This window comes from Eucyclogobius newberryi, unplaced genomic scaffold, assembly GCF_026437365.1.
Source record: "Eucyclogobius newberryi isolate DKJ021-1_F unplaced genomic scaffold, fEucNew1.0.hap1 SCAF_22, whole genome shotgun sequence".
Taxonomy (NCBI): Eukaryota; Metazoa; Chordata; class Actinopteri; order Gobiiformes; family Gobiidae; genus Eucyclogobius; species Eucyclogobius newberryi.
Window position 1 is genome coordinate 9723951 of NW_027315857.1, and position 23959 is coordinate 9747909.

The 23959-nt window shown below is 39.7% G+C and overlaps 4 protein-coding genes and 1 non-coding gene across 5 annotated transcripts in view; 1 reads left to right on the top strand and 4 right to left on the bottom strand.

The window, feature by feature from the left end:
- The window catches only part of LOC140372174 (leucine-rich repeat LGI family member 2-like), a 481342-nt gene that overhangs the window by 442498 nt on the left and 14885 nt on the right, over positions 1-23959 (bottom strand). The window lies entirely within an intron of this gene.
- On the bottom strand, positions 477-5618 carry haus6 (HAUS augmin-like complex, subunit 6). Its single transcript, XM_072459193.1, has 16 exons — positions 5272-5618; positions 5089-5184; positions 4919-4997; positions 4700-4832; positions 4475-4619; positions 3390-3452; positions 3248-3305; positions 3012-3185; positions 2712-2908; positions 2510-2639; positions 2341-2443; positions 2155-2212; positions 1637-1772; positions 1469-1570; positions 1253-1388; positions 477-1173 (listed from the first exon to the last, which is right to left on the bottom strand). Exons 1-16 carry the CDS (start codon positions 5406-5408, stop codon positions 509-511), a joined length of 2412 nt encoding a protein of 803 aa, XP_072315294.1. The 5' UTR covers positions 5409-5618; the 3' UTR covers positions 477-508.
- LOC140372312 (small Cajal body-specific RNA 8) lies at positions 1865-1995 on the bottom strand. Its single transcript, XR_011928642.1, has one exon.
- plaa (phospholipase A2-activating protein) lies at positions 6037-10855 on the bottom strand. Its single transcript, XM_072458607.1, has 14 exons — positions 10606-10855; positions 10175-10368; positions 9711-9811; positions 9505-9625; positions 9263-9430; positions 9023-9158; positions 8713-8882; positions 8476-8627; positions 8024-8243; positions 7816-7881; positions 7650-7727; positions 7466-7573; positions 6800-6964; positions 6037-6728 (listed from the first exon to the last, which is right to left on the bottom strand). The coding sequence occupies exons 1-14, from the start codon at positions 10752-10754 to the stop codon at positions 6160-6162; spliced, it is 2397 nt and encodes a 798-aa protein (XP_072314708.1). The 5' UTR covers positions 10755-10855; the 3' UTR covers positions 6037-6159.
- zdhhc21 (zDHHC palmitoyltransferase 21) lies at positions 12332-17410 on the top strand. The gene is made up of 8 exons (XM_072459201.1): positions 12332-12445; positions 12877-13047; positions 13119-13217; positions 13423-13534; positions 13687-13825; positions 13908-14024; positions 14226-14269; positions 15729-17410. The coding sequence occupies exons 2-8, from the start codon at positions 12894-12896 to the stop codon at positions 15859-15861; spliced, it is 798 nt and encodes a 265-aa protein (XP_072315302.1). The 5' UTR covers positions 12332-12445; positions 12877-12893; the 3' UTR covers positions 15862-17410.

Genomic DNA, 23959 nt, shown 5'->3' on the forward strand with positions numbered 1-23959 from the left:
CCGGGTACAAAGTAAAAGCGCGAACGTGACTGCGGTGGATACGTGTGCTGTATCCGGTGTTTCGCAACTCCAATTCATAAAGTCAATTCGAACAACACAATGCTTTCGATTTGGAATGTAAATGATAAAGCTTTTGTTTTGTGATATCCAAATGCAATGGATTGACGGCAAACCTTTTATAATCAATACAAAAGACAGCAATATAACATGTTTCACGTTTTCAATTTTCGAGTTCTTGCGTTTTCTTTACGTAAACTTTACAATCAGTTATGCAGTAATGTAATGCATGGCGCCCTCTACAGCATAGTTAGTGCAAGTACAAGAATGCAACATGTGTTTATTTTTAGGCTGTATTAGTAGAAGTGAAGATATTTTTAAACATACATCTTTATTAAAACGTTTAAGACATTTTTAAAACAAGTTAGTAGTTTAAATACACAAATGAATTGTTTGCACAAGTTGCATTTAAGTTTAATCTTATGTACAACAAATTATATAAGGATGTTAACTAGCACTTCATGTCATCTAGTGGTGAGAATTTGATAAGTTTAGGGAGGATGAATTCTTGAGTTGGTGTAGTCGGAATATCCAGTGTGTCAAAATCCAGACAAAACGTTTGATCAGCTGTTTTTTCTGACTTTACTTTGGCTGTTGCCCAATCGCTATTCAATGTTGGGATCTCAGGAGACAAGAGACAGCCTGGCACATTTATTTGACTAGCAAACAAGTCCTCAGCGCATGCTCGCTGCGTGGTTGTCGTCCGTTTCAGTCCACTCTGCAAATGGGGTGATAGCTCCTCCTTGCTTACATCCACATCGTCAAGGCTCAATAAACTGTCACAACTTTGCATTTCAGGGAGCGTTTCATGGTCGAGACTAAACTGGACCGCACTGCTGCCTGTACCGCTGGGACTGTCCGTTTCTGTGTTGAAGGTGTCCCATCCCAAATTAGATTTCATCAAGGCCCCCTGCTGGCACACAGATGGCATGTCTGCGGTAGGAGGAGTCCATTTGTGTTTAGTCGGGACGGGGGCAAAGGGGCTCTGAAAACCATAAGACGCATTGCCCAGAGGAGTGAGGCGCCCCGTCAGGCTATCGTCGTACTTGGTCGAGCAGATTCTCTCAGCTTTGTCCTCTTCTATTGCCTTTCGCCAGGAACTCTTCACTTCCATAACTTTAAAAACAAAAAATAGATATTTCAACTATTGGATGGCAAAAAGTCTATCAACATTATAAAACAAACCGTAACATACTCAAGCTTTCTGGTGTACGGGGCAGCTGCTTTCTGGTTGAAAAGGGATCGCCATGAACTGTGCAGAGAAGATCTTCCAAGTCCAAACCTTTGGCACATCCTGGAGTAGCGCCGCTTGTAATTACTGCATCTGCAAACTGACAAAAAACAAACATCACATCATACACACAAGCCTGACAAGACGCAGCAATATACCCATATGACTGACACAATTTACCTGATCGGCCAGATTGTCGCACTCCAATGCAATTATTTCCGTCCTGGATCTGAGTGGCGTGACCTTTGACACGTTTGACATAGCACTGGATTTAGCAGCGACCTGAAAAAATACAGACTGTTAAAAATGTTCAATTGAATGCACAGTCAAAAACTTTAGTGTACCGACTTTAGGCGTTGGAGCAGGTGCCGTCCCGACCGGTGAGGTACGGTCAAACAGCCAGTCTAGAGAAGTATTTGCCCGAGACACAGCTTCTGCAGATACCGCCGCCATTTTGTTTTCATCCAAGTCCAGACAAGATTTACTTAAAAAAAAAAAAAAAAAAAAAAAAAAAAAAAAAAACACACCACACACATTAAAGTCAAACTATTCAAATGTAAATCTACTATATTGTCAAAATGTCTGCTCCGTATCTGTCCGTGACGATTTCTCTTAATTCGCCGCGGTCATCAGAGAGCATGTATGCTATAGGGAGGAGTAGTGAAGGACAGAGCACCACTTTGGACTGCCCAAGTATCTACCTCCCATTGCCACGTTACATTTACTTCATAATTCCACAGCCGCATTTAAAAAACAAAACATTGAAGAGACGTTTTGTACCAGATAAGCAGTGCCCCAAGACATGCAATACACAAACAACCTAAGGCGATGTAATGTAAAACAGTCAACATTTGGTCAACATTTACCTTTTAGTTACTGGGAACTCTGCAACCGGTTCTTGTGTCAGCTTCTCCATTGATTTATCTGCAGAAAAAGAAAAAAAAGGTTTGTACGAGCAACTATGAGTTTACAAATGCAAGAGGTTTTTATGATTTTAAAGCACTTGGTATTAATGTGTACTATTAAATCTTGCTTGCTTAAACACAACTGACCAAGGAGTTTGGCGGGGTACTGTGCGAATATGCCACTTCTGTAACTTGAGTCGGGAGCAGGTTCAAAGGACAGTGGAGCCATCGGGGATAGAAAGCCAAGGGCCTAAACGGAAGACACATTTTAGAACAGCACCTTGTAAAACTAAGGTTTGAGATTATAAAAACTCACTGGATCTTCATTGAGAAAAGCAGTTAACGGGGTGTTTTGAAGAACGTCACACCACTTTCTGTCCCACTCCTGTTCCAACTCTCGAATGACCTTCTTGACTTGAGGAGCCTCTTCTTTTGAGATCCTTTGCCTAAACATATGGCATTTATCTCCAAGTCTTATACCTTTGAGTACAGCAGTTGTCATGATAGAAGTAGTTTACCTAATGAGGTGGAGGTCCTGCAGCATACGACTCATTTGCTGACATTTTTCTTGCAGTTGCTCGGGCACGAGGAGAGTTTGAGGGCAATGGAAAACTCGAGATTTTTCTTCCTTCAATAGCTGCAAAGCATGGTTTGTCAGCTCGAGCACACTCAGGAGGTTCAGCTGACCAGCCTCGTACAGGTTGCCAGAAGTCAACTAAAAAAAATAAGTGCAAAACAAATCAATCTGTAGTCCAAATATGGAAAGTCTACATAGAACTGTTTAAATAAGAAAAAAAAGGGGGGGGTATTTAAATAACCTGCTGGGGAAGTTGCTGAATCCTTTCCAACAGACTCGGGGAGATTTTGAGAGGCTTTTCGCTCCAGTCAAGTGTGTATTGATCTACATCTCCCTTTAAGACACACTGCATCGAATCCTGCGCCTCTTGAGTCGATGAAACAATTCCTTCAATGGTTGACCACAAGGCACGCACCTATAGGCAAAAACATTTAGCGGCTTTTGAAAACGACGCTAAAAGCAATCAAACGTGCATACCTTTCTGGCTTTTTCAACGAGAGAAGCTTGATCTTGCACAGTGTCATCGCTGTATTGCCTATGCAAATGAATGAAACAAACAAAAACTCAACTAAGAATCAAGATCAATTGAAAAAGCTCAGGCGATAAAAGGGGTACATACTTGAGCAGCTCGTCATACTTGGCACCATCAGCCTGAATCTCTCTCACAGACTTCACCAGAGCTCTGAGCAAACAACACCGCAACGCATTAAGTAACAGAGAGCCATCTGCACAGACCAGTTCAATTACACTGATTACAGACACACGGCTCCATTAATCATGGCTTAATATCAGCAGGTGCACAAGGGGACGCATTATCAGCTCTCGTTTATAGCTTTTAATGTGTAATGTTGTGATATTATTATTTTAGAAACTTTTCATAATAAGTTTAAACCAAAACACTGAATTTATTTATATGATTTAGTTGCCACTTTTTGTATGATAGTAGATGAGTGAGCAAACGCAGGACAATAAGTAAGGAAACATACATATTCCATATACATGCGTTTGCGGTGACGTCATACAGCCGGGACATTTTAAAAAGGGGCACGCAAGATATAAACACGACTGCATCCTTTTCTACGGTATAATGAGCTACAAATACGTTGATTCTTTAGACGATAACGGCAAACTAATAAGGTACACGACAAAGCTATAATTTCTTGGTCAGTCAACAGAGCAATGTCCTAACAGAATGCAGGTTTTTGGCATTTTGGCCTCATATTTCGTATGTAGTAGACGTGCTGTTGTGCCCCTTTCAAAATGGCGGATTCGGTTGCACTGCACAAGTTCCCGGATGTGCGAACGCATGTATAAAAATGTCCCAACTGGCCCAGGAATCGAACCCGGGATGGCGTGACCTTTTTTGTTGCGAGTGCCACCATGTATTTTCCGGACTATAAGTCGCACCCTTTTTCATAGTTTTGGCCGGGTTGCGACTTATACTTATACTCCGGAGCAACTTATGTGTGACATTTTTTGTTATTTTTACACTTGCAACCGCATTTCATACTCCAGTGCAACGTATATGTTTTTTTCCTCTCGGTTATGCATTTTATGGCTGGTGCGACTTATACTCCGGAAAATACGGTAACAGTTCCAGATTTATACCCATTCAATGTTGACTTTTTTTCCCTCCTTTATTTCACTCTTTGGAAAGGGATTGTAACAAAATCTGACTAGGCAGTACATCACCATCATACTTACTGGGCTCTCCTCTGGTACTCCTGGAGGAAGCGATCCTGATCCACAGCCATTTTCAAAAACCTGGATCGGATCAGCTTCAGCCTTTTCACGGCCATATCCACAGAGGACGCAGGTAAAGCAGCAGCCTCAGGAACCCAAGTGCCATCTGTTAAAAATATAATTTCAGAATTAGTTATCATTTAACACTGACTCTATTCAATATTTCCCAAGAAGACTATGTTATGCCTGTGTTGAACGTCTTCATTTCTTGCACCATCACATGATAAGTCAAGTGAAGCATCAACGTCACAAATTTGGGACCTCCAGGCGAGAGAAACAAGGACGCTTGAACCTTGGATCCAGCACTGGCCGTCTCATCCTAAATTGAATTAAACAACAACAACAACAAAAAGAGCATGTATACAACATAATAACTGTGTTTTAACTTTCTGCAATTAAATTTACCATTATTTCTCTGAGCCAAGTGCAGGTGACTTTTCTAAACTCTGCATCTGCTTTGTGGTCCAGGACAGGCCAACAGTGCCTGATGGAAAAAAAGTCAAAACGGTTTCTTTAATATTTTAAACCAAATACCTTATAAAAATAAACGTTTCAGCATTATTATAATTCCTCACCTGTATAATTCATTAAATCTTGTTGGATTGAGCCTTTCCAGTAGAAAATGTGCCACAATATAAAACGCATCCTTGTTTGGTTTGTCAAACATCGCCCTAGGAAAACCAAAAAACCGCAGATTACAGACTAATTACAAAAGGACAATGTAATCAAACATGAGGCGTTTGATCATGAATACTTACGGGCCCAAGTTGATGTGTTTTGTACTGGTCTTTATGGCTAAAGTGGATATTTCTGTTTCTGGGTTAAATCCCAAACCGAGGATCGCAAACCAAAGATATTTGCCGTTTCTTTTCTGCACCGCTACTGGATTCTCCATTGTAAAAAGTAAGTCAAAGTAGCGTTTTACAGGACAAAAGAAACCACGGCTGACTAAAATCACCGCGACATTTAGCGCTAGCCTGTTAGCTACAAAATTTTGCAAATAACTTTAGAACTGACTGTGAACTCGTCGCCACACATTTGACATTAGAGTAGATAAAACGACATCCAAGTCTTGAACGCCATATTATCGTGCACAGATAATAAACACATACTCAGTAAAACGGAAAATAGAGAAATAGAAGTGAGGAAACAATGTATTCACCAGCAGCGGACCGCCAATATTCCAAATAAACCCGGATGTTATTCCGTACTACTTCCGGTGAGATTGATATTTTTATTTGCGTTTCTTTGAACACGAAACTGAAAATGCTATTTGTAAATCAGATTATGAAGTTATTAATTATGCAAATTGTTTGCAAAATCTTATTGAAATAAACATTATCTGAAGATAATATATACAGGTAATCTTATTTCTTAATAGATTTACAACAGGACTGCGTGAAGTGGGTAAAGAGAGGTAGAGACATTAGGCAACCCCATGGCACTGAGGACACCTTAAACCACTGGCAAGCACGGGATTAAACATTTTTATGACCAAAAGCACAAGAAAATTATCACAAAAATGTCCTCCGTTCCTTTTATTGTTGATTACACATGTCACTCAAATCTTTCAGCAGAAATTTTATTAAGAAAGGAGTGGATTTGTTCTCTATACTACGGTGCCCCGCATACTATTCTGTCACACGTCATTGAAGTTCTTTTAAAACGAGCTGACAACATTCAGCCACTTTGGAGGGGTCAGACATTGTTGAGTACTTGTAGATCTGAGAGTTGACGCCCAGAGACTTGGCCAAATCCCTGGCAGTTTGGTCTGAAGCTACTGTGGTCCCCAACGCCACCAGCAGCCTGAAGACCGCCTCCTTGTCTTGTACCGTTTCAAGAGCTCGACTTGCCACAGACAGACACTGCGCCTTGGCTTCCAGATCGGGCTGGCTATGAAAGCAGCTGGCGTAGTTCAGCACCAAAGTGGCCAGAGCAACGTGGATGTTTTTGTTACAGACGGAGGCCAGGTCAGCAGCTCGTGATAGCACAGTTTCACGCTGGGACATGAGTAGAGACCGGCCGTGCCTGCCGCTAAAGCAGTTACACAGAGTCCGCAGGGCAAGCATCTGATTGGCTGGCCGCCCCTCTGGCCTCATCAGGTTGAGGAGATGGTTGCATAGCTGTACTCCCTCTTCCTCCCCGCAAAGGGTTTCATTCACTTGTGGGTGACGCACGGCCAGTCTCAAGATATCCAAAACTGGAAACACAATGTCTAAGACAAAAAAAAAAAAAAGATGAGTACCAAATCAAATAAGCAAAAATGTGTTAATTAAATATTACAACCTTCAGGCCAGTGAGCCGCCTTCCAGAGCAGGGTGATCTGTTGCATTGTTGGTGGTGGCTCAGAGTTGGCACACACAGAACCCAGCAGCAGTTCGATACTTTTCAAAAAATCTTCTGATAGTTTGTGCTCTTGGGGGGCTCCAGCATTCAACTCCTTTATCTTGGCTGCAACAAGTAAATGCATTTTAAGTTCCAATTTTACATTTAAATGTGCACTGTGTAACCTTTCTAGTGGAGCTCTGGCCCCAGCTTGTCTAAAATGGAGAGGTTATTGCTTTGCCTGTAATGTTCCACAGTATGGCATTACATTAAGGCCGTGGCTACAGAGCCGCAGCGCGGTCAAATAGCCCAGCTGTTTCAGGAGCCGCGTCACGAAATAGCCTAGCAGTTTCGGTCGCGCGCCGCAGCTCTGTAGACACTCCCTTACATTAATCTATCGCCATGGAGACGAACAGATGAAGCCTCCAGGCTAAATTATAGGTCAGATCTGTAGAGATGATGCATGTTTTCCAAGGCATTTTAGCAATAAAACCACCTGTAATTTAATACATTTGAGCAAGTGAAGTTTAATGAGGAACACCCGAGGCAAAGCAATAACATATCCATAGACCCCCAACCAGAAAAGTTGCAAGGTGCACCTTTAAAGTAACAGAATCCAGAACTCACCAACAATCTGTGGGATATTGGCCTGCTCAAAGCTCACTCCATCTGTTTTTGGGAAGTAGATGTTTGTTGCAGTCTGTCTGAGGGCAGCAGATGAGTAGGCCCCTCCTCCTGATAAACAAACATAATTTTATGCAATATAGTGTCAGAATTACTTCCACTTTACTTAATTTAGCTAATGGTTCACCTGTAAAGGGATCTGCCACACCCGCTAGAGCACGTGAGTTTGTACCGGAGTCTGATCCCGGGATGTATCGACCAGCCCCTGAAATTCACATAATTTTTCATCAGCTTTTTTTGTTTTATCATTTGGCTAATCTCTCTTATCCAGTCTTTGCAAAAAGAAAGAGCACCTGTAAAAGGATCTGCCCCAAAGCCTGAGTTGCCATCTGAAGATCCAGGTACGTACCGATTACCTCCTATAAAAACAAATGCACAACAAACTTTACGTACCCAACTTAGATTATCAGAAACTATTACCCGGGTTTTATTGAAGCTTTGGTTAGTAAACAATCTACCATAAATGTACTTCTAAATACATGGTGGTAAATATTGTCATACCAGTGAAAGGGTCGCCTCTCTCTTGCTGCGCTGGCCCCACGACATGTCCTTTAGTGTTCTCTATGATGAAATTGGCCACTTGGTCCAGGAACATTGGACTTAGGTCATTCTTCTGCAGAAAGTTGTGTGCCGTGAGCCATGGGTCTTCTGAGACGTTGTATGGCAGTTTCATGGATGGCCCTCCTTCATTAATATCGATGGTGAAGACATAATCATATTCCTGAAAGTGACATGAGTTATTGATACGTTTGAATTAGGACTGAACTAAAAGAAATGATGGTAGTGAATATGTGTTGTATTGTTTTTTCCCCCCCTCCTCAACCAGTGATAAGATCAAAATTAGAGCCCATTTTAACATCCAGAAGAAAAGAAACCTACACCAAGGGCAGTTTGAATGATACAAAATATGTAAATGAATGTATTATTATCATTATTGGGCAACTTATGTTTACCTTTCCTTCATAGACAACACTCTTGGAAGTTTTTTGGTTTGAACCTCCAACCACATCTCCAATTTTAATCCAGCGATCATCACCGACGCTCCACTGATATGCTTCCACTTTGTCCTCTTCTTTAATCAGCCTTGTTTGTCCATCTCGATTTCCTAGAAAAAACAAAGTCCAAGGTTCTTATGCCGTAAATACATAAGAAACAATGATCGGACCATTATAAATATCCATTCCTCTCACCAGGCTCATTAAGGTGCTCTCTTCCAGGAAGCTCTTCTACTTTTATATCGCCAAGGTCTCCCGTCTTTGGGTCAATAGTGGCCTTTGAAAGCTCGTCTTCAAAAGCTTGGATGTCCTCTGCGCTTGCAATACGGTCCGGAGCCTCAGTAAATACACGGATAATGCCGTCACTGAGTCAAGAGACAATAACAAACAAGGTTCAGATAATTGTACTTGTCCCAAAGCAAACGCAAAAATGAAACAAAGCAAATCTAGTCAAGTCTGCAAGCAAGGGTGTTACATGCAAAGAAAAGGAGATACTGCGTATTACCTGGCTCCAATAGCAATATCACCATTAGGCAAAATACAGCAACACCACACAGACTGGGCAGGCATACGGATAGTCTGTGCACACTCCCCCTTCCTCCATATCCTTAAAGTTCTGTCCTCACCGGTGCTCACAAAATCTGTATATTTAAAGAAAATATACAGTGAAAGTTACCAGCTTCATATATCTTTCTGTCTCTCTATATACTATATATAGTCATTTGTACATTTCTCATAAACGTACCTTCACTGTTAGGGAATACTGCAATGCTGTAGATGTAGTTTGTGTGCCCATAGTAAACATGTACACACTCCCCTGTTACCAGCCACCTTCTAATGCTCGCGTCGTTGCTACAGGAAAAAAACTCCAAGTTGTTAAGCACTGCTAGTCCTCGTACACAGTCCTCGTGACCTAAAAGAAAACATACAAGTTTCTCAAAAACAAGATATTTCTATGATTTGGGAATTTTGAGTTTTTAGTCATACCGGTATAAGTCTTCTCACATCGACCTGCTTTCCATAGCTTTATGGTCTTATCAGCTGATCCAGACAGCATAAGGCCTTGTTCGGGTAAAATAACTACAGACCACACTGCTGCAGTATGACCCTAAAACAAACATGTTTCCATTTAAACTTTTATCCTTGTACATGCCAACAATGTTGAAAAAGTTGCTGTTAACATCAACACATACCTGCAATGTCATCATGCATTTCTCATTAAGCCAAACTTTGGCTGTCGTATCCCATGAGCCACTTAAAAGGGTCCCAAATTTTCCAGATGACAATGTACAAACTGAGGAAAAGACGGGTCAAAGTGAATCCTTAAAAAGGTGCACTATGTAACTTTTCACGATACGTCAGGAATTTCTTTGCTAGGAATGTTCCACAGTATGGCATAAAATATAGAAATCTTGTGGGGTCGGGTTTAAATTGCTAAACATACAATAAAAAGTAGGGTTAACCCCAACTCTTCCTTCAGTGAATGTGCTTGCCCCTCCACAGACCTGACCTGTGACATGGAGGCCTCCGTAAAGGAGATAAGATACATTTAATGTCATACTGGGAACATTCCGGCAATAACATCTCCAAGGAGACAAGCAGGTGGCAGACCCATGTGGGAAAAGACACGCAGTGCACCTTTAATATACAACCTTACCTGTGTTTTTGTGTCCTTCAAGAGTATACAGAGGCTTTGGATTGTCCAATGTAAAAACACAAATATTATTGTCATTTCCTCCAGTAACAACAAGTCCACGAGGATAAGTTTCAGTGGGAGCGATGAAGCAAACGCAGGAAACGAAGTTGGTGTGTCCCGACATACAGTGCATCTCCGTGAAGCCTAAGTCTGGACTGTGATGGACAAGAAAGAGACAACAACAAAGTTTCAGGTGAATGAATGACAAAGCTAGTTTTACACCAGATGGTTAATCTCTACATCGGAGAAGTCAAGACAGACATTAGCAACTGTAGAGTTATAACAACAGATACGTTAACTATTTCCTTTCGTAAATGTGATCTATAAGTTTAAGAAATAGAATAAAGAGCAGAAAACCAGGACAGCTTCGTAGCCATGCTAGTGATAGCTACCTTGAGTTTGGGACCCAGATTCTTCCGGTGCGGTCTCTGGACACAGAAACAAACGCTCCTTCGGGGAAAGCGGCGGTGGCGAGGCCCCTGACGTCCATCTCATGACCGGGGATTGAACACCGCAGTTTGTAGGAATTTAGCGACGCCATTTCTGCCCCAAAACACAAAACAGTCCGATCTGCCAAGTAACGTTGACGAGCCGTCAACACACACCGGCGGCTAATGCTAATGCTAACGGAAGCAGAGGCTCTTGGGAAGCAGACGTCAAAGAACTAACGTGTCGCCCTCTAGTGGTAAAGAAAAATCATGTTAAAATGTGTTTGGTAAAACTGAATAACTTTTTATTTTAAAGATGGACATGAGAAAAGGTTGTTTGAACGTCTATCACGCAAAAAAAAAATACCATCGTAGACAATACTTGTATGCAGTATCTAAATAATGAAATGCACTTACATTTCTAATTAGAAAGTGAGATGAAATGTTACAAGAGCGATGATTACTCGCACCAGAGCTTCTCAAACCCCTTTGGTAGATTAATAAAGTATGCACGCCCCCCACAACCTCTGGGACAGCGCAGAACTGACAGTTCACTGCGATAAATACGGTTTCAAGGAGAAGACGCACTTGCGTTATTTCTCGTAACTATGAGTCTTCTTCTTCTTCTTCTTCTTCTTCTTCTTCTTCTTCTTCTTCTTCTTCTTCTTCTTCTTCTTCTTCTTCTTCTTCTTCGTCGTCGTCGTCTTCTTTGGTGTTGTTGTTGTTGTTGTTGTTGTTGTTGTTGTTGTTGTGGCGGTTGGTATCCACGTGTTACATCACCGCCAGACTTTATTCTTTAGACTTTATTTCAGAGCTGACTCTTCTTCATTGTTGTTGTTGTTGTTGTTGTTGTTTTATGGCGGTTGGCATCCAAGTGTTGCATTACCGCCAGACTTTATTCCTCAGACTTTGTCGTAGTCCTCAGACTCTGTCGTAGTCCGTAAAAGTACTCCTTCCATTGCTTTGGTGTTACAAAGCCCATGAGGTCATGATATGTCTTTGTGACCGGCTTTATTCCAGGGAGACTCTTCTTCATCTTCCTCTCCTTCTTTGGTACTTCACGGCGGTTACTGCATCTTAGGCTTTATTCTGTAGGCTTTATTATTTAGACTTTATTCTTTAGGCTTTATTCTTTAGACTTTATTCTTTAGACTTTATTCTTAATACTTTATTCTTGTTCTCTCAACAACATCACGTTTAGCATAATCAAAAAGTCTAAAGAGTAAAGTCTAAGAATAAAGTAGAAGTAATTGCACCTTTGCAGTTGGCTGCCAGCATGAAGGTTATTTTGTGTTTTTATTACGAATGTTTTTTTTACATCGAATTTATTTATTCTTTACATCGAATCTAGTAAAAAATATTAATTGTATATAAATGCGATTACATTTTTTTAAATTTGATGTAAAAAAATCGATGTAAAAAAATAATAAATATATTTGATTTTAAAAATAAATTCGATGTATAAATAAATAAATTCAATGTCAAAAAAAATTCGATGTAAAAAAAAATATTCGTAATAAAAACACAAAATAACCTTCATAGTGATCTCAATGCACCTGCTGCGTGTTTCTCAACGCGCGAGCCCCACTTCCTTAAATGCCATTCAGTTTCTAACGCCACATTGTCACACGTGTGCGCATTTGTTGTTATGCAATTGAAATGCGTTTTTTTACCCGCAAATGTTTTCTTTTTATGAATAAACCGGAAACGAGGCGTAGATCACGTCTCACAAAAACAAAGGTCCCGTGCACAAGGAAGTAGCCAAGGTCCCGCGAGCGCCGGAGAGGACGGAGGGGAGAGACAGGTATTATTACATTTATACTATTCATGTTCACTTAAATCACTATGTCGGTGGTAGTTGTGCTGTACAGGAATAATAGATGTTTAGAAATGTGGATTGTGAATGTTTGCTAACGTGATAAAGCTAAAGCCAAGCCCATCCTGAGCTGTCATTTGAATGAATGATGTAGTAAATAATGGTAAATAAGGATAAAAGGAACACATATGCAGTTCATCCAAAATATGTTTCTGTATAGGAGAAATCATGTATCACTCTTAATTAGACAACTGTTTTTAGCTTGCAATATTGAGAATACTGTCATTTGGCATTGGCTGGTTGTTGACTATACATAGAACCATAGCCATTTGCTGTATATACGTTGTTCTTGTAGAAATGGCACTTTTATTTCTAATTGTGTCTCTCTTGATTGTGTTCACCGTTTTGTGTTTCCTCAGCCCCATCAGCAGCAGCCATGAAGCCCAGACTGCATTTTGTGGTGGACCCCATGGGCTGGCTCTGCATCAGCATGGTGTTTGGCATTTGGCTCTACAACTCTGTTTTTGTCCCTAAACTTGTTCTCCTTCCACACTACAATGAAGGACACATACCATGGGCCATTGTTGTTTGTAAGAACACTAGATCATTTCTTCAATTTTGCCTTAACTTGTTTAAAAAAAAACTGTTTATGTTTGTGTAGGTTATTATATAGCGTCCGCACTGTGCTTTGCGGCCCTGTTCAGAGCTTCCACCGCAGACCCCGGCCGTCTTCCTCCAGACCCTCATATACCTCATTCTGGTATGAAGAGAATCAACTGGCCTCATTTTACATAGCCATACATTTTCCATATCTATAATTGCAGTCACTAAATAACCTTATGTTTGACCAGCTCAAATTTAGCACAAAGTTAACAAAATGGCATGTGTCGAGCCTGAATGTTGGTACAAATGCTCTATCACATTCTAAGTGTTGTTTTAAAATATTCTCTTGTCTTTTGCCACAGAGCGAGAAGACTGGGAGCTGTGCAATAAATGTAACTTAATGAGACCAAAGAGGTCGCATCACTGCAGCCGCTGTGGCCACTGTGTCCGCAGAATGGACCACCACTGTCCATGGTCAGTGGAATTATACTCGATTTAAAAATGTATTGTTTGTTATTACTGAAATATGATGGGTTGATAATTGCTATTACATAATCATAACAGCTTTATAGTGTTTTTACAGTGTTTATTTCGTTTGTCATTGTTTTAAAATGCTTTATTTTCAGGATTAATAACTGTGTGGGAGAAGACAACCATTGGCTTTTCCTCCAGCTTTGTTTCTATACTCAGGTCCTCAGCTTATTCACTCTAGCGTTGGACTTCTGCCAGTACTACTATTTTCAGCCTCTGACACAACTGGATCAGGTATATTTCACTCCAAAACACTGAAATGATGTCCTTGACTGACAAAAGGGTCGAGTTGGACACATATTTCTTTATCGTGTAGGAGAAATTTACAACGCTCCATGAACTGGCTTTGCTGCGGGTGTCGGCGCTCATGGGCGTGGTCATGTTTGGTGGCATGACTGGTTTGTTCTACACTCAGATGACTGGAATCCTTTCAGTGAGTAAAAGAGTGATAAAAAAAAAAAGATTTATAACAAAAGAACAATCTACACATTTGACTTGATTTACCCAGCTTTCAAATCTTACTCAATCCAGCAATCTGAACTAGTAATTCCTGAATCACCACTCGAGTGGAAGAACAAGAAGTGGCACTTTGTGGTTTTGCTTACCGATGGTACTGATTGGTCTTGTTTTACAGGATACTACGACTATAGAGAAAATGTCTCAGTTCTCCAATGACGTGTGAGTATTTCATGTCAGTTTGAATTCTTATGAACGGCTTCAAGTAACATATAAATGATATAGTCTCTGTTTATTTTTATTTTTTAGACTAGTAAAAGGTTTATTTCTATTTGACATAATAATTATTTTCTATTTTACATATAATTTAAATACTTTTGTACAAAATAAAGGTTGAAATATGCACACCAAAATCTTCTAGATAAAGATTTTTTTCAGTAGTGTATTATTGATGAAAATATAACATATTCTTTGTTTTGCCGCTGTATATGTTATTGTTGCGGAAAATATACTATACACAGTGCCAGAGAAATAAGATAAGATATTCCTTTATTGTCCACACATGGGGAAATTTAATTGTTGCAACACAAGTAGATACAGAGGAAAAGGACAGATAACTTATAGGAAGTTTAAGAAACACTCTTAATAGAAGAACTCTTATAAACAAAACTCTTATAAACAAAACTCTTATAAACAAAACTCTTATAAACAAAAACTCCTATAGACAAAACCTCTCATTTCTTAATAGGGAATGGAGGGGAAAAATAAAGATAAAATAAAAACAGCTAGCGTAAGACAAGATGATAATAAAAATAATGGTAAAATAAACACATGAATGTGACATTATTGCATGTGAGTACGACAGTAATTGCACATGAATATGACGGCAGAATAGAACCAAGTTGTCTTGTTCAAATGTGGGTCTTAATTTCAGCCGTGCACAAGCCAAAATGCTTTCCCTGATAGAGTCGTCTCTCCCTCCCTGGTCTGACTGAATGACTCTCACAAACTCCAGCTTGAAAAGGCACAACATGATTGATGATGATGACAAGGTTATCAGGCCCCTCACAATTTCTCAACACACATTAACAGTTTATGGCAGGGCTCTCTGTCCTTCACCCAGGCAAGTGTCAACTGACCAAAGCACAGGACAAAGGTTACTAGACCATGTTAAAACATTCAAAGCTCCTGAAATAATCAAACATATTGTGTAACTTGACATGACATGACATTTTTCCACTTCATTATACAGTAAAAGGTCTGTAGGCATGTGTTTTAGAGTCTGTAGAGTTCAGATAACAATAATCAAAATATATGGTCACTATTATTCAGATGACTCATTACGGTCTTATTATGAATGGTGGGATTGGCAGCCATTGTTACCATTGAGCGTGACTTAGCCCCACCCAAAGCAATTCCCTAAACCTTGAATATGGTGCCTGAAAATGTAATTATGCATTATTATAGGAGAGGCTGTTGGCGCAGATTGGCAGCCACCCACGTTTGCGTCTGGGGCAGCTGCGGTTCAATTTTGCCGCTAAACCACAACTGACAATGACGATGAATGAATAACGTACTGTCCCAGAAGCGCTGAATATCTCATTGACGTCATTCTTACAAACAGCGCGTGTCCAACATGTGGTTTAAATGAAATACATGACATGTTATGATTTATTTGCAGATTCAATTCAAAGAAGAAGTGGCAGAGGGCGTTAGCTGAGGTTTGTGGCACTCGATGGAAACTCCTGTGGCTGCTTCCACTCAGAGCGAGGCGGCCTCTTCAGTCGGGACACCTGTACCGCTCTCCAGTTTAGGCCAGAGATGCTTTACTCCCTTTAATTCGTATCGAGCCATAAGAACACTACATCAACAGGCTAGAATGTCCCCCTTTTGTGGATTCATTAGAAGATACTGTACGTCAAACTTGTTTTTTTCATTGCTTCTTGGCTTCTACCAAAATACCGGACTGATTTTGAGGACTGTACTGCAGAATCAAGAAACTCCATTGGAATTATATGTTTGTTTGTTTGTTAGTTTGTTTTTTTGCACACTGTGACTCTTGTTTTATGGAAAGACATATTTGCATCTGAAAAACAAGTACTCACTCAGGTTATATTTAAAAAAAGACTTCACTACTGACCTTCAATCAGCCACAGAATGAGGACGACTGCAGTGTGTGCGGGAATTTCTGTCAGATGTTGGTGCCTTGTTTTATTTTATTTCATCATATTTTGTTTTGTTACACGAGCCGGTTGTAATTTGGCGTTTTTAAAGGTTTATTTTTATACGGGCGGTAAGTATGAATGTTGTTAGTGTGAGGGAAATGTCGCTATTATTATGTTACTTTTTAATGACTGGTTAATTTTTGAAGGTTTTTCCTTATTGCTTTATTTAATTGTTTCTTTTTATGAAGCATGACCATGAAGTTAGTTAGCCATAACTTAAAAAAACACTATTTGTCAATAATGATTTTGTAAAACTGTTGTCTTCGGTGAGTTAAAAGCCATGATTTGACAAGGACATCGTGACTGGTCGATGTTTGGAACACAGCATCTCCAAAACGCTGATGTTAGAGGTTATTGTTACTGGTTTGCAATTGTCAGCATCGACCAGAACTTGTCCACGGAGCGAACAGTGGTGACAGATGTTAGAATGCATTGTTCTCCTACTTGTTTTTTGTTTGTAGCTGCAATTAAATAACTGACAGTTGGTTATAATATCATAGTTTCATATAGAAGGAACTATACCAAGTAGTTTAAGTACCTGTAGGTCATATGTTACCCCACTTTTCACAGCGTTTGGTCTATATACAAGCCAAAGACCATGGGAACCTTTGCAATATTTAGTACGCAGGCGAGCAATGCATGTTTCACCAAAGTAAGTGCAGCTGGTGATGTACGTTTTATGCACACTACTGCTTGTGTGGTACTTTTTGGAATCAAACATGTTAATTTATGTTTGTGTGTTCATAGTTTTTATCAGATATATTGTATAGGAGGGAGGAGTGTTGCTGTTCTACCCACAACTGAATTGTGACATTGTTTTGTTTAGGTTTTTTTAATTAAATAAGCCATATTTGTGTTGTTCATTAGTAAAAGCAATAGTCTCGACTTGAATCAAAGAATGCCATGTCCAATATATTCCAAGAACAATCTGCTTTTAAATAATTGATGTAACACTTAATTAACCCTTATACATCAGTGTAAAGGGAATTTATGCTTTTGCTGGTTTGTTCTTGTCTAATCACTTTTAGACAATACTGCGGTTAAGGCAATGACAACCCACTGAATCGTGTTTCACATTTGGTAAAGTGTGTCGTGCATTGAAAACGTATTCAGATTATAATAAAATTGATATTGGATATTTGTCATTTGTTGATTTGTATTTTTTTCATTCATTGTACTCGAGATGAGAAACATGTCGATGCTAGTTTCAGGTTTCGTTAAATTAAGAGAGGTGAACGTGGGAGTGGTTTTAAGATAAGATAAGATATTCCTTTATTGTCCACACATGGGGAAATTTCATTGTTACAACGCAGATAGATACAGAGGAAAAGAACAGATAACTTATAGGAAGTTTAAAAACACTCTCAATAGAAGATCTCTTATAAAAAAGAACTCCTATAGACAAAACCTCCCATTTCCCAACAAGGGATGGAGGAGAAAAATAAAGTTTAATAAATAAAGAAAATGTAATAAATAATAAATAAATACATTTAAATTAAATAATAATAACTAAATACATTTAAATTAAATAATAATAAATACATATATTTAATTAATAAATAATAAATAAATACATACAATTAATAAATAAAGAAAAATTACGTTTTCATCGTCATTGTCCTGCCACGTTCTTAGGTCTCGGTGAGCCATGTGTAATGAGAGCATGATTCGTGAACATAATCGTTGTACAGGATGGTTACATGTTCTTAGTTTGCACACACGCACTACTGTGTCCTCAGGCGACCCCAAGACTAGTCGGGATAGTCTTACCCGGAGGCTCATTTGTACCGAGACACTGATGATCAGGTCATCAGATCCAGTTCAGGAACATGAGAGTGAGCAGGGCACCACACAACACTGTATACTAACAGTGTGATAGTAAAAATAAGTGTTGTTATACACAGAGCAAAATGTACTTCTACTGATTCTTTCACTACTCAACTATTAGTCAAACCTGTTTTTTATAGTCAATATACAAACATTTTAAGGAAATTCCCAGGAACATACTGTTTTTCAAGGGTTAGGGTTTTTGTGGGCAGACACATGGAGGGGGGTGTCTAATTAATGTATTATAATTAAATATTAGGAATGTAACAATAACTGAAATATTGTGCTATTGTATCATTAATGCAACATCTAAAACAAACAGAGGGAAATACTCCATATACTGTTTTATATTTTAGGTCTTTGGAATATGACGCTAATTAGAAGGACAAAAGTAGCATTTTGAAATTCTTTCCAATTATCAATTTCAATAAATAATAATTTTTTCGTGACACGCATATCGTGATAATACTGCCAAACAACTTGAATAGATAGAATTGCTCACAATGTTTTATATGCAATTCAATTTGATCCTTTCTTACATTTGAATGAAAAACACAACCAGATTCGTTTATTCAAATTAACAACCTTTTTAATATCATAAATAATTACCCTTGTAACCTGTAGTACAAGTGACTTTCCACTGGACACATCCAACAACGTCCATCCACTGGCTTCATACACTGAACTTTCCAGACACTGACAATATTGAATGATCCCTATTGATTTTCAAATAAGCGCTTGTTTTTAGAAAGTAAAAATCCAATCAAGGCGATATTTATTATATCATATCATGTTTTACTCTCAAAATCAATAAGGAGCTGGCTGCGCTGGTGTGTGGGAAAGAGCTTGGCCCAGAGTGACCTTTGCTGTACAGTTCAACATCTTCAATATCTTTCAGTATTTGACGACATCATTGAACAAGAACGTGACCAATTTCATTTGACCTGCTGCAGCTCCACAGTATAACCTGCTGCCAATATCTACAGGCTTTTTGCTCCTAATGCATGAATGAATATCAGGAGATCTTATTTTCTGAAAGCAACATTTAGTGTCATTGTCGGTCAGTTACCTCAGAAATGTCTGCTGTTGTGTTTATGCAATAATTTAATCAACCCAGAAAGTTTATTAAATTGTTTAGAGTTTGAGATTACAGTTAAAATCTGTGTCGACAAACTTTACTGGTAACGACTGAGTCCAAATGTTTGTAAGAATGAATTAAATTAGGTTATCTAAAAATATAAATATGTATTAGTATAAAAAATGTGACAAATGATGATGAAGTGATGGTTACAAGTTTATATGACAACTGGCACGACTGCATGGGTTAGGGTTTCTGTGTGAGTTTGCATGTTCTCCCTGTTTCTGGGTATTATTTTGCTCCTGTCTGCACTTACAGTAGGCTCCACTCTGATGCCTGGACTCCTCTGGAAACAAATTATTCAAGTGAATACAATTTAATAAAATTCAAATCTCAGTTGGACTAACCTGGTAAAATTAAAAGGATGAATAAAAGGATAAACCTTGAGTTCTTGTCTTCTGCACCATGTTATTGAGTTGTAAACTGCAACTACGTTACAGTTGCTGGTCCCACCCACGGTCCCGTTGGAGAAATCCAGCTGGAATCATTAGGCCTGAGTGTGGAGAAGTGGAATGTGAACGGGACAGAAAAGGTCCATCCAACGACCATTCAGATAACTTTACAGGGAAATAACAAACATTTAGATTTCCAAGTCTAAATAAAAATAGTGTGGCTGAGCCATTTCACTTTTCTATTTATTCCGCCTTTATCTACATTAATTGTAATGCTGTGTTGCTTTGCGGTAAAGTATCCATTAAATATGCTGCTGCCATTAAAATGTGGCATAGTAGGAGGTCTATATTAACGTTAGACTATAAATGTTTCATTATAAACATTATAAATGTTTCCAGCCAGGCCCATCTGACTTTCTAAATAACCTCTGTGGATCCATCTGCAGTTCTGAGACAGAGGACGATGTCTGAGAAAATGACGGCCAGAACGTGGTGGATGGCAAAACTAATTATAATATTTTGATTACTTTCGGTTGATTTGTATTTATTTTTTTCAAAGTTTTGAAGAACATGAAAAACAGAAACAGAACAAGACCAGCAAGTGTACAACAGATACAAAATAAAAGACATCCTATAAAACAATAGAAACTAAAACACATGACCCCAAAAATTGTCCCATTTTGACCACAAAATGTCATATTTGCAGATTGCACTCCAGACCAGTGACAGCTACAAACCTGAACCAGCACCTTGCAGTCCACACAGTCCGGAGTAATCTCTCCAACAATCAACAAACATTTTTCTGTGGACGCTGACTAGGTTTATTGTAGGGTACATTTCCAACTGAAATTGCCTTTCTGTTAGATCATAGTTTTTAAAGTAAGTGTTTTGGGTAAAGCGCAGTAGGAGCGCGTTTGACTTGTAATCAGGATCTCCCTGGTTTATTAAAAAAATATACATATAATAAAATAATACTATTTTTAGTAAAAACAATCTTTCTCCCTCTCTTTCGCTTTCTTGTTGTTTTTCTTTTTGACTTATATTAGTTGTTTTATCATTGTTCATTGTTTCATGTTGCACTGAATCACCAAAACAAGTTCCTATGTTTTGTGAATTCAGTTCATTTGACAATGAATCTTTTCTGGTTCTGTTCTGATTCTGAAGAAGTTAGACGTACAACTACAGTAGATGGCAGTAAATTCACCTTTTCAGTTGGCTGCCAAATGCCATTAAAAAACAACAACAACAACAAGTTTGGTTATTACACTGTCGTGATCACATGCAATGGTATTTATGTATTTATGTATTTATTTATTTGTCTATGGGAGTTTTTGTTTATAAGAGATCTTCTACTGAAAGTGTTTTTCAAACTTCCTATAAGTGATCTGTTCTTTTCTTCTGGATCTACCTCTGTATCTATCTACGTTGCACCAATGAAATTTCCCCATGTGGGACAATAAAGGAATATCTTATCTTATCTTACACCATTTCATGCACTTGTAGTTAGTGGAGTGTCCAGTAGAGTGCGCTCCTTCTTCTTTGATGTGTTGTTGTTGTTGTTGTTGTTGTTTTTTTTTTTATTTATTTATTTTTTTTTTTTATGGCGGTTGGCGTCGAAGTGTTGCGTTACCGCCGGTTGGTATCCAAGTATTACATTACTGCCAGACTTTATTCTTTAGACTTTATTCCAGAGCTTGTTCTTCTTCTTCTTTGGTTGTTGTTGTTGTTGTTGTTGTTTTATGGCGGTTGGCATCCAAGTGTTGCATTACCGCCAGACTTTATTCCTCAGACTTTGTCGTAGTTGTTGTTGTTGTTGTTGTTGTTGTTGTTGTTGTTTTATGGCGGTTGGCATCCAAGTGTTGCATTACCGTAGTCCTCAGACTCTGTCGTAGTCTGTAAAAGTACTCCTTCCATTGCTTTGGTGTTACAAAGCCCATGAGGTCATGATATGTCTTTGTGACTAGAATAGTTGTTGTTGTTTCAGAGACCAACCGGCTTTATTCCAGGGAGACTCTTCTTCATCTTCCTCTCCTTCTTTGACGTTCGGTGCTTCCACCGTACAGCTTTATTCTTTAGGCTTCATTCTACAGGCTTTAATATGTCCACTGATGTCGCCGCTTGGTAGCCGTGCGTCTACGAGACTGGGCGAGGACAGGAGACCACCCCCACCCCCATCTCGTCACTCTGATCAGTCTGACTCCCCACAAGCAGACCCCCATCACTCCGACTCCCATTTAGCGCCTTTAGCCTGTTTTCTATATCTGCCCAATCAAGCTCCTTTGTTCCAAGGAATCTCCCTGCAGCTTTAGCAACGATCCTGATCCTTTCAGTTCTGCTTTGAGTCTGAGCAGCACAGTTTACAACATCCACCATAAAGAGTACAAAATCCTCTCTATCCACAACCAGGGTATTCTCATTAATTCTGGAACCTGCACACTTGGGACCTCCACTCTTGAAACCTTCACACTTCTTGGGAGCCACGCTGGCCTTTCTCATTTCGCCCTGGCTGGGAGCAGCGCTGGCTCCTCTCTCTGTATTTACTCTAAACTCGTTACTTGAAACTTTCTTGACTGCATCTGCATAGGATATACCTTGAGAGACCTTTATTTCCTGCACCTCAGCAGCTCTTTTGCTAAACCTGCATCCCCCGTAGGCAGAGCTATGTTCTTCCCCACAGTTACAGCACTTCAGTTTTGCACCCACGTCACACTTCCCATACTCGTGGTCTCCTGCACATTTACCACATCTTTGCTTCCCTCTACAGACCGCTGCAATATGCCCAAAGCGCTGGCACTTAAAGCAACGCAGGGGCGGCGGAACATATGGCCTGACGCTATAGCACATGAACCCAATGAACACCTTACTAGGCAGGCACCTCCCTTCAAGTGTTACCATTACCGACAAGCTGTCACATCTTACCCCAAACCGGGTCACCTTCAAACGCCTAGCGTCCACCACCGTAACTCCAGTCAAATTCTCCTTAACTTCATCCACAGACGTCGCCGTAGGGACACCTACGATAACTCCTCTGACCGTGTTTCTTTCAGCATCAGACACAAGAATGTCCTTTCCACCCAGACGTTTAGTTCCAATCGCCTTCCGTTGCTGAGCCGCGTCCTTGCACACGACCAGCAGCGAGCCATCTCTAAGGACACTCGCACTCTTGATCACTCCCACAGCTACAGTTAGGCTCTTTGACAATGCCACTGAATTCCACTCCTTAAAGGATGCACTATCCTGTGCAAGCTTTATGATCACCTTACAGTCTCTGCTCTCACCCCGGATATCAATAGCTTCAGCCTCATCCTGCTGCTCATTCCCAGAACCCTCGGACGAGCTAAGGGACTTTTTACGTTTCCGGGCACGTGCAGGCAGAAAAGGCTGCTCCTCCACGCCGTCCAGAACGTCTTCCATCCCCGATCCACTCTCCTCCGCCATCTCCCGTCTCTCCAGACCGGGTGTTGAGCAAGGTCTCCTCACAGTTTTAGTCCAGGGCTTGTTCTTCCTATTCTTTGTTGTTGTTGTTAGTGTTTATGGCGGTTGGTTTGTACTTCACGGCGGTTACCGCCCTACATCTTAGGCTTAATTCTTTAGGCTTTATTCTTAAGACTTTGTTGTTGTTGTTGTTGTTGTTGTTTAGGCTTTATTCTTTAGGCTTTATTCTTTAGGCTTTATTCTTAAGGCTTTATTCTTTGTAGATTATAGAGTGCTTTCTGACGTTACATGGATTCCATTCCTTTCCACTTCGACCTCTTGTGCTTTGAAGATAAGGGAATATAAGTTACGAGTCACAGCTGCCATAAAACACCATAGAAGAAGAAGAAGATAAAACACAGAAGAATATCTGAAGAATATCTCTCCAATAATCAGGGTAAGAAACTTTTTTTCTTTGGACACTGACAAGGTTTACTGTAGGGTATATTTCCAACCAAAATGACCTTTCTGATCATATCAGTTCTTAAAAGTTAGTGTTTTGGCTATAGCATGTGACTTGTAATCAGGATCTTCCATGCATGCGCTGCCAGGGAAACGTGTGCTAAGCTGGGAACAAGCCAGAACGAGGTTGTAGCTGTGCTGTAGGACGCAGGGAATGATTGACATGTGGGAGAACTACTCAGCTGTCCACGCCACGAGGAAATGATACTCAGATTTGAAGCCAAAAATCCTCTATTATTTCTTGACCCTTGGGCCTCATTTTGATGCCCCACTCCTGAAGATGAGATCAAATTTAAAGTTGCTTGGGTTATGAAAGTATGAAAAAGTGCATTTCCAAACTTTGTCAATTTTTTCATTGGTATAACATGGGAGGTTAGTGTCATTGCTACGGCTA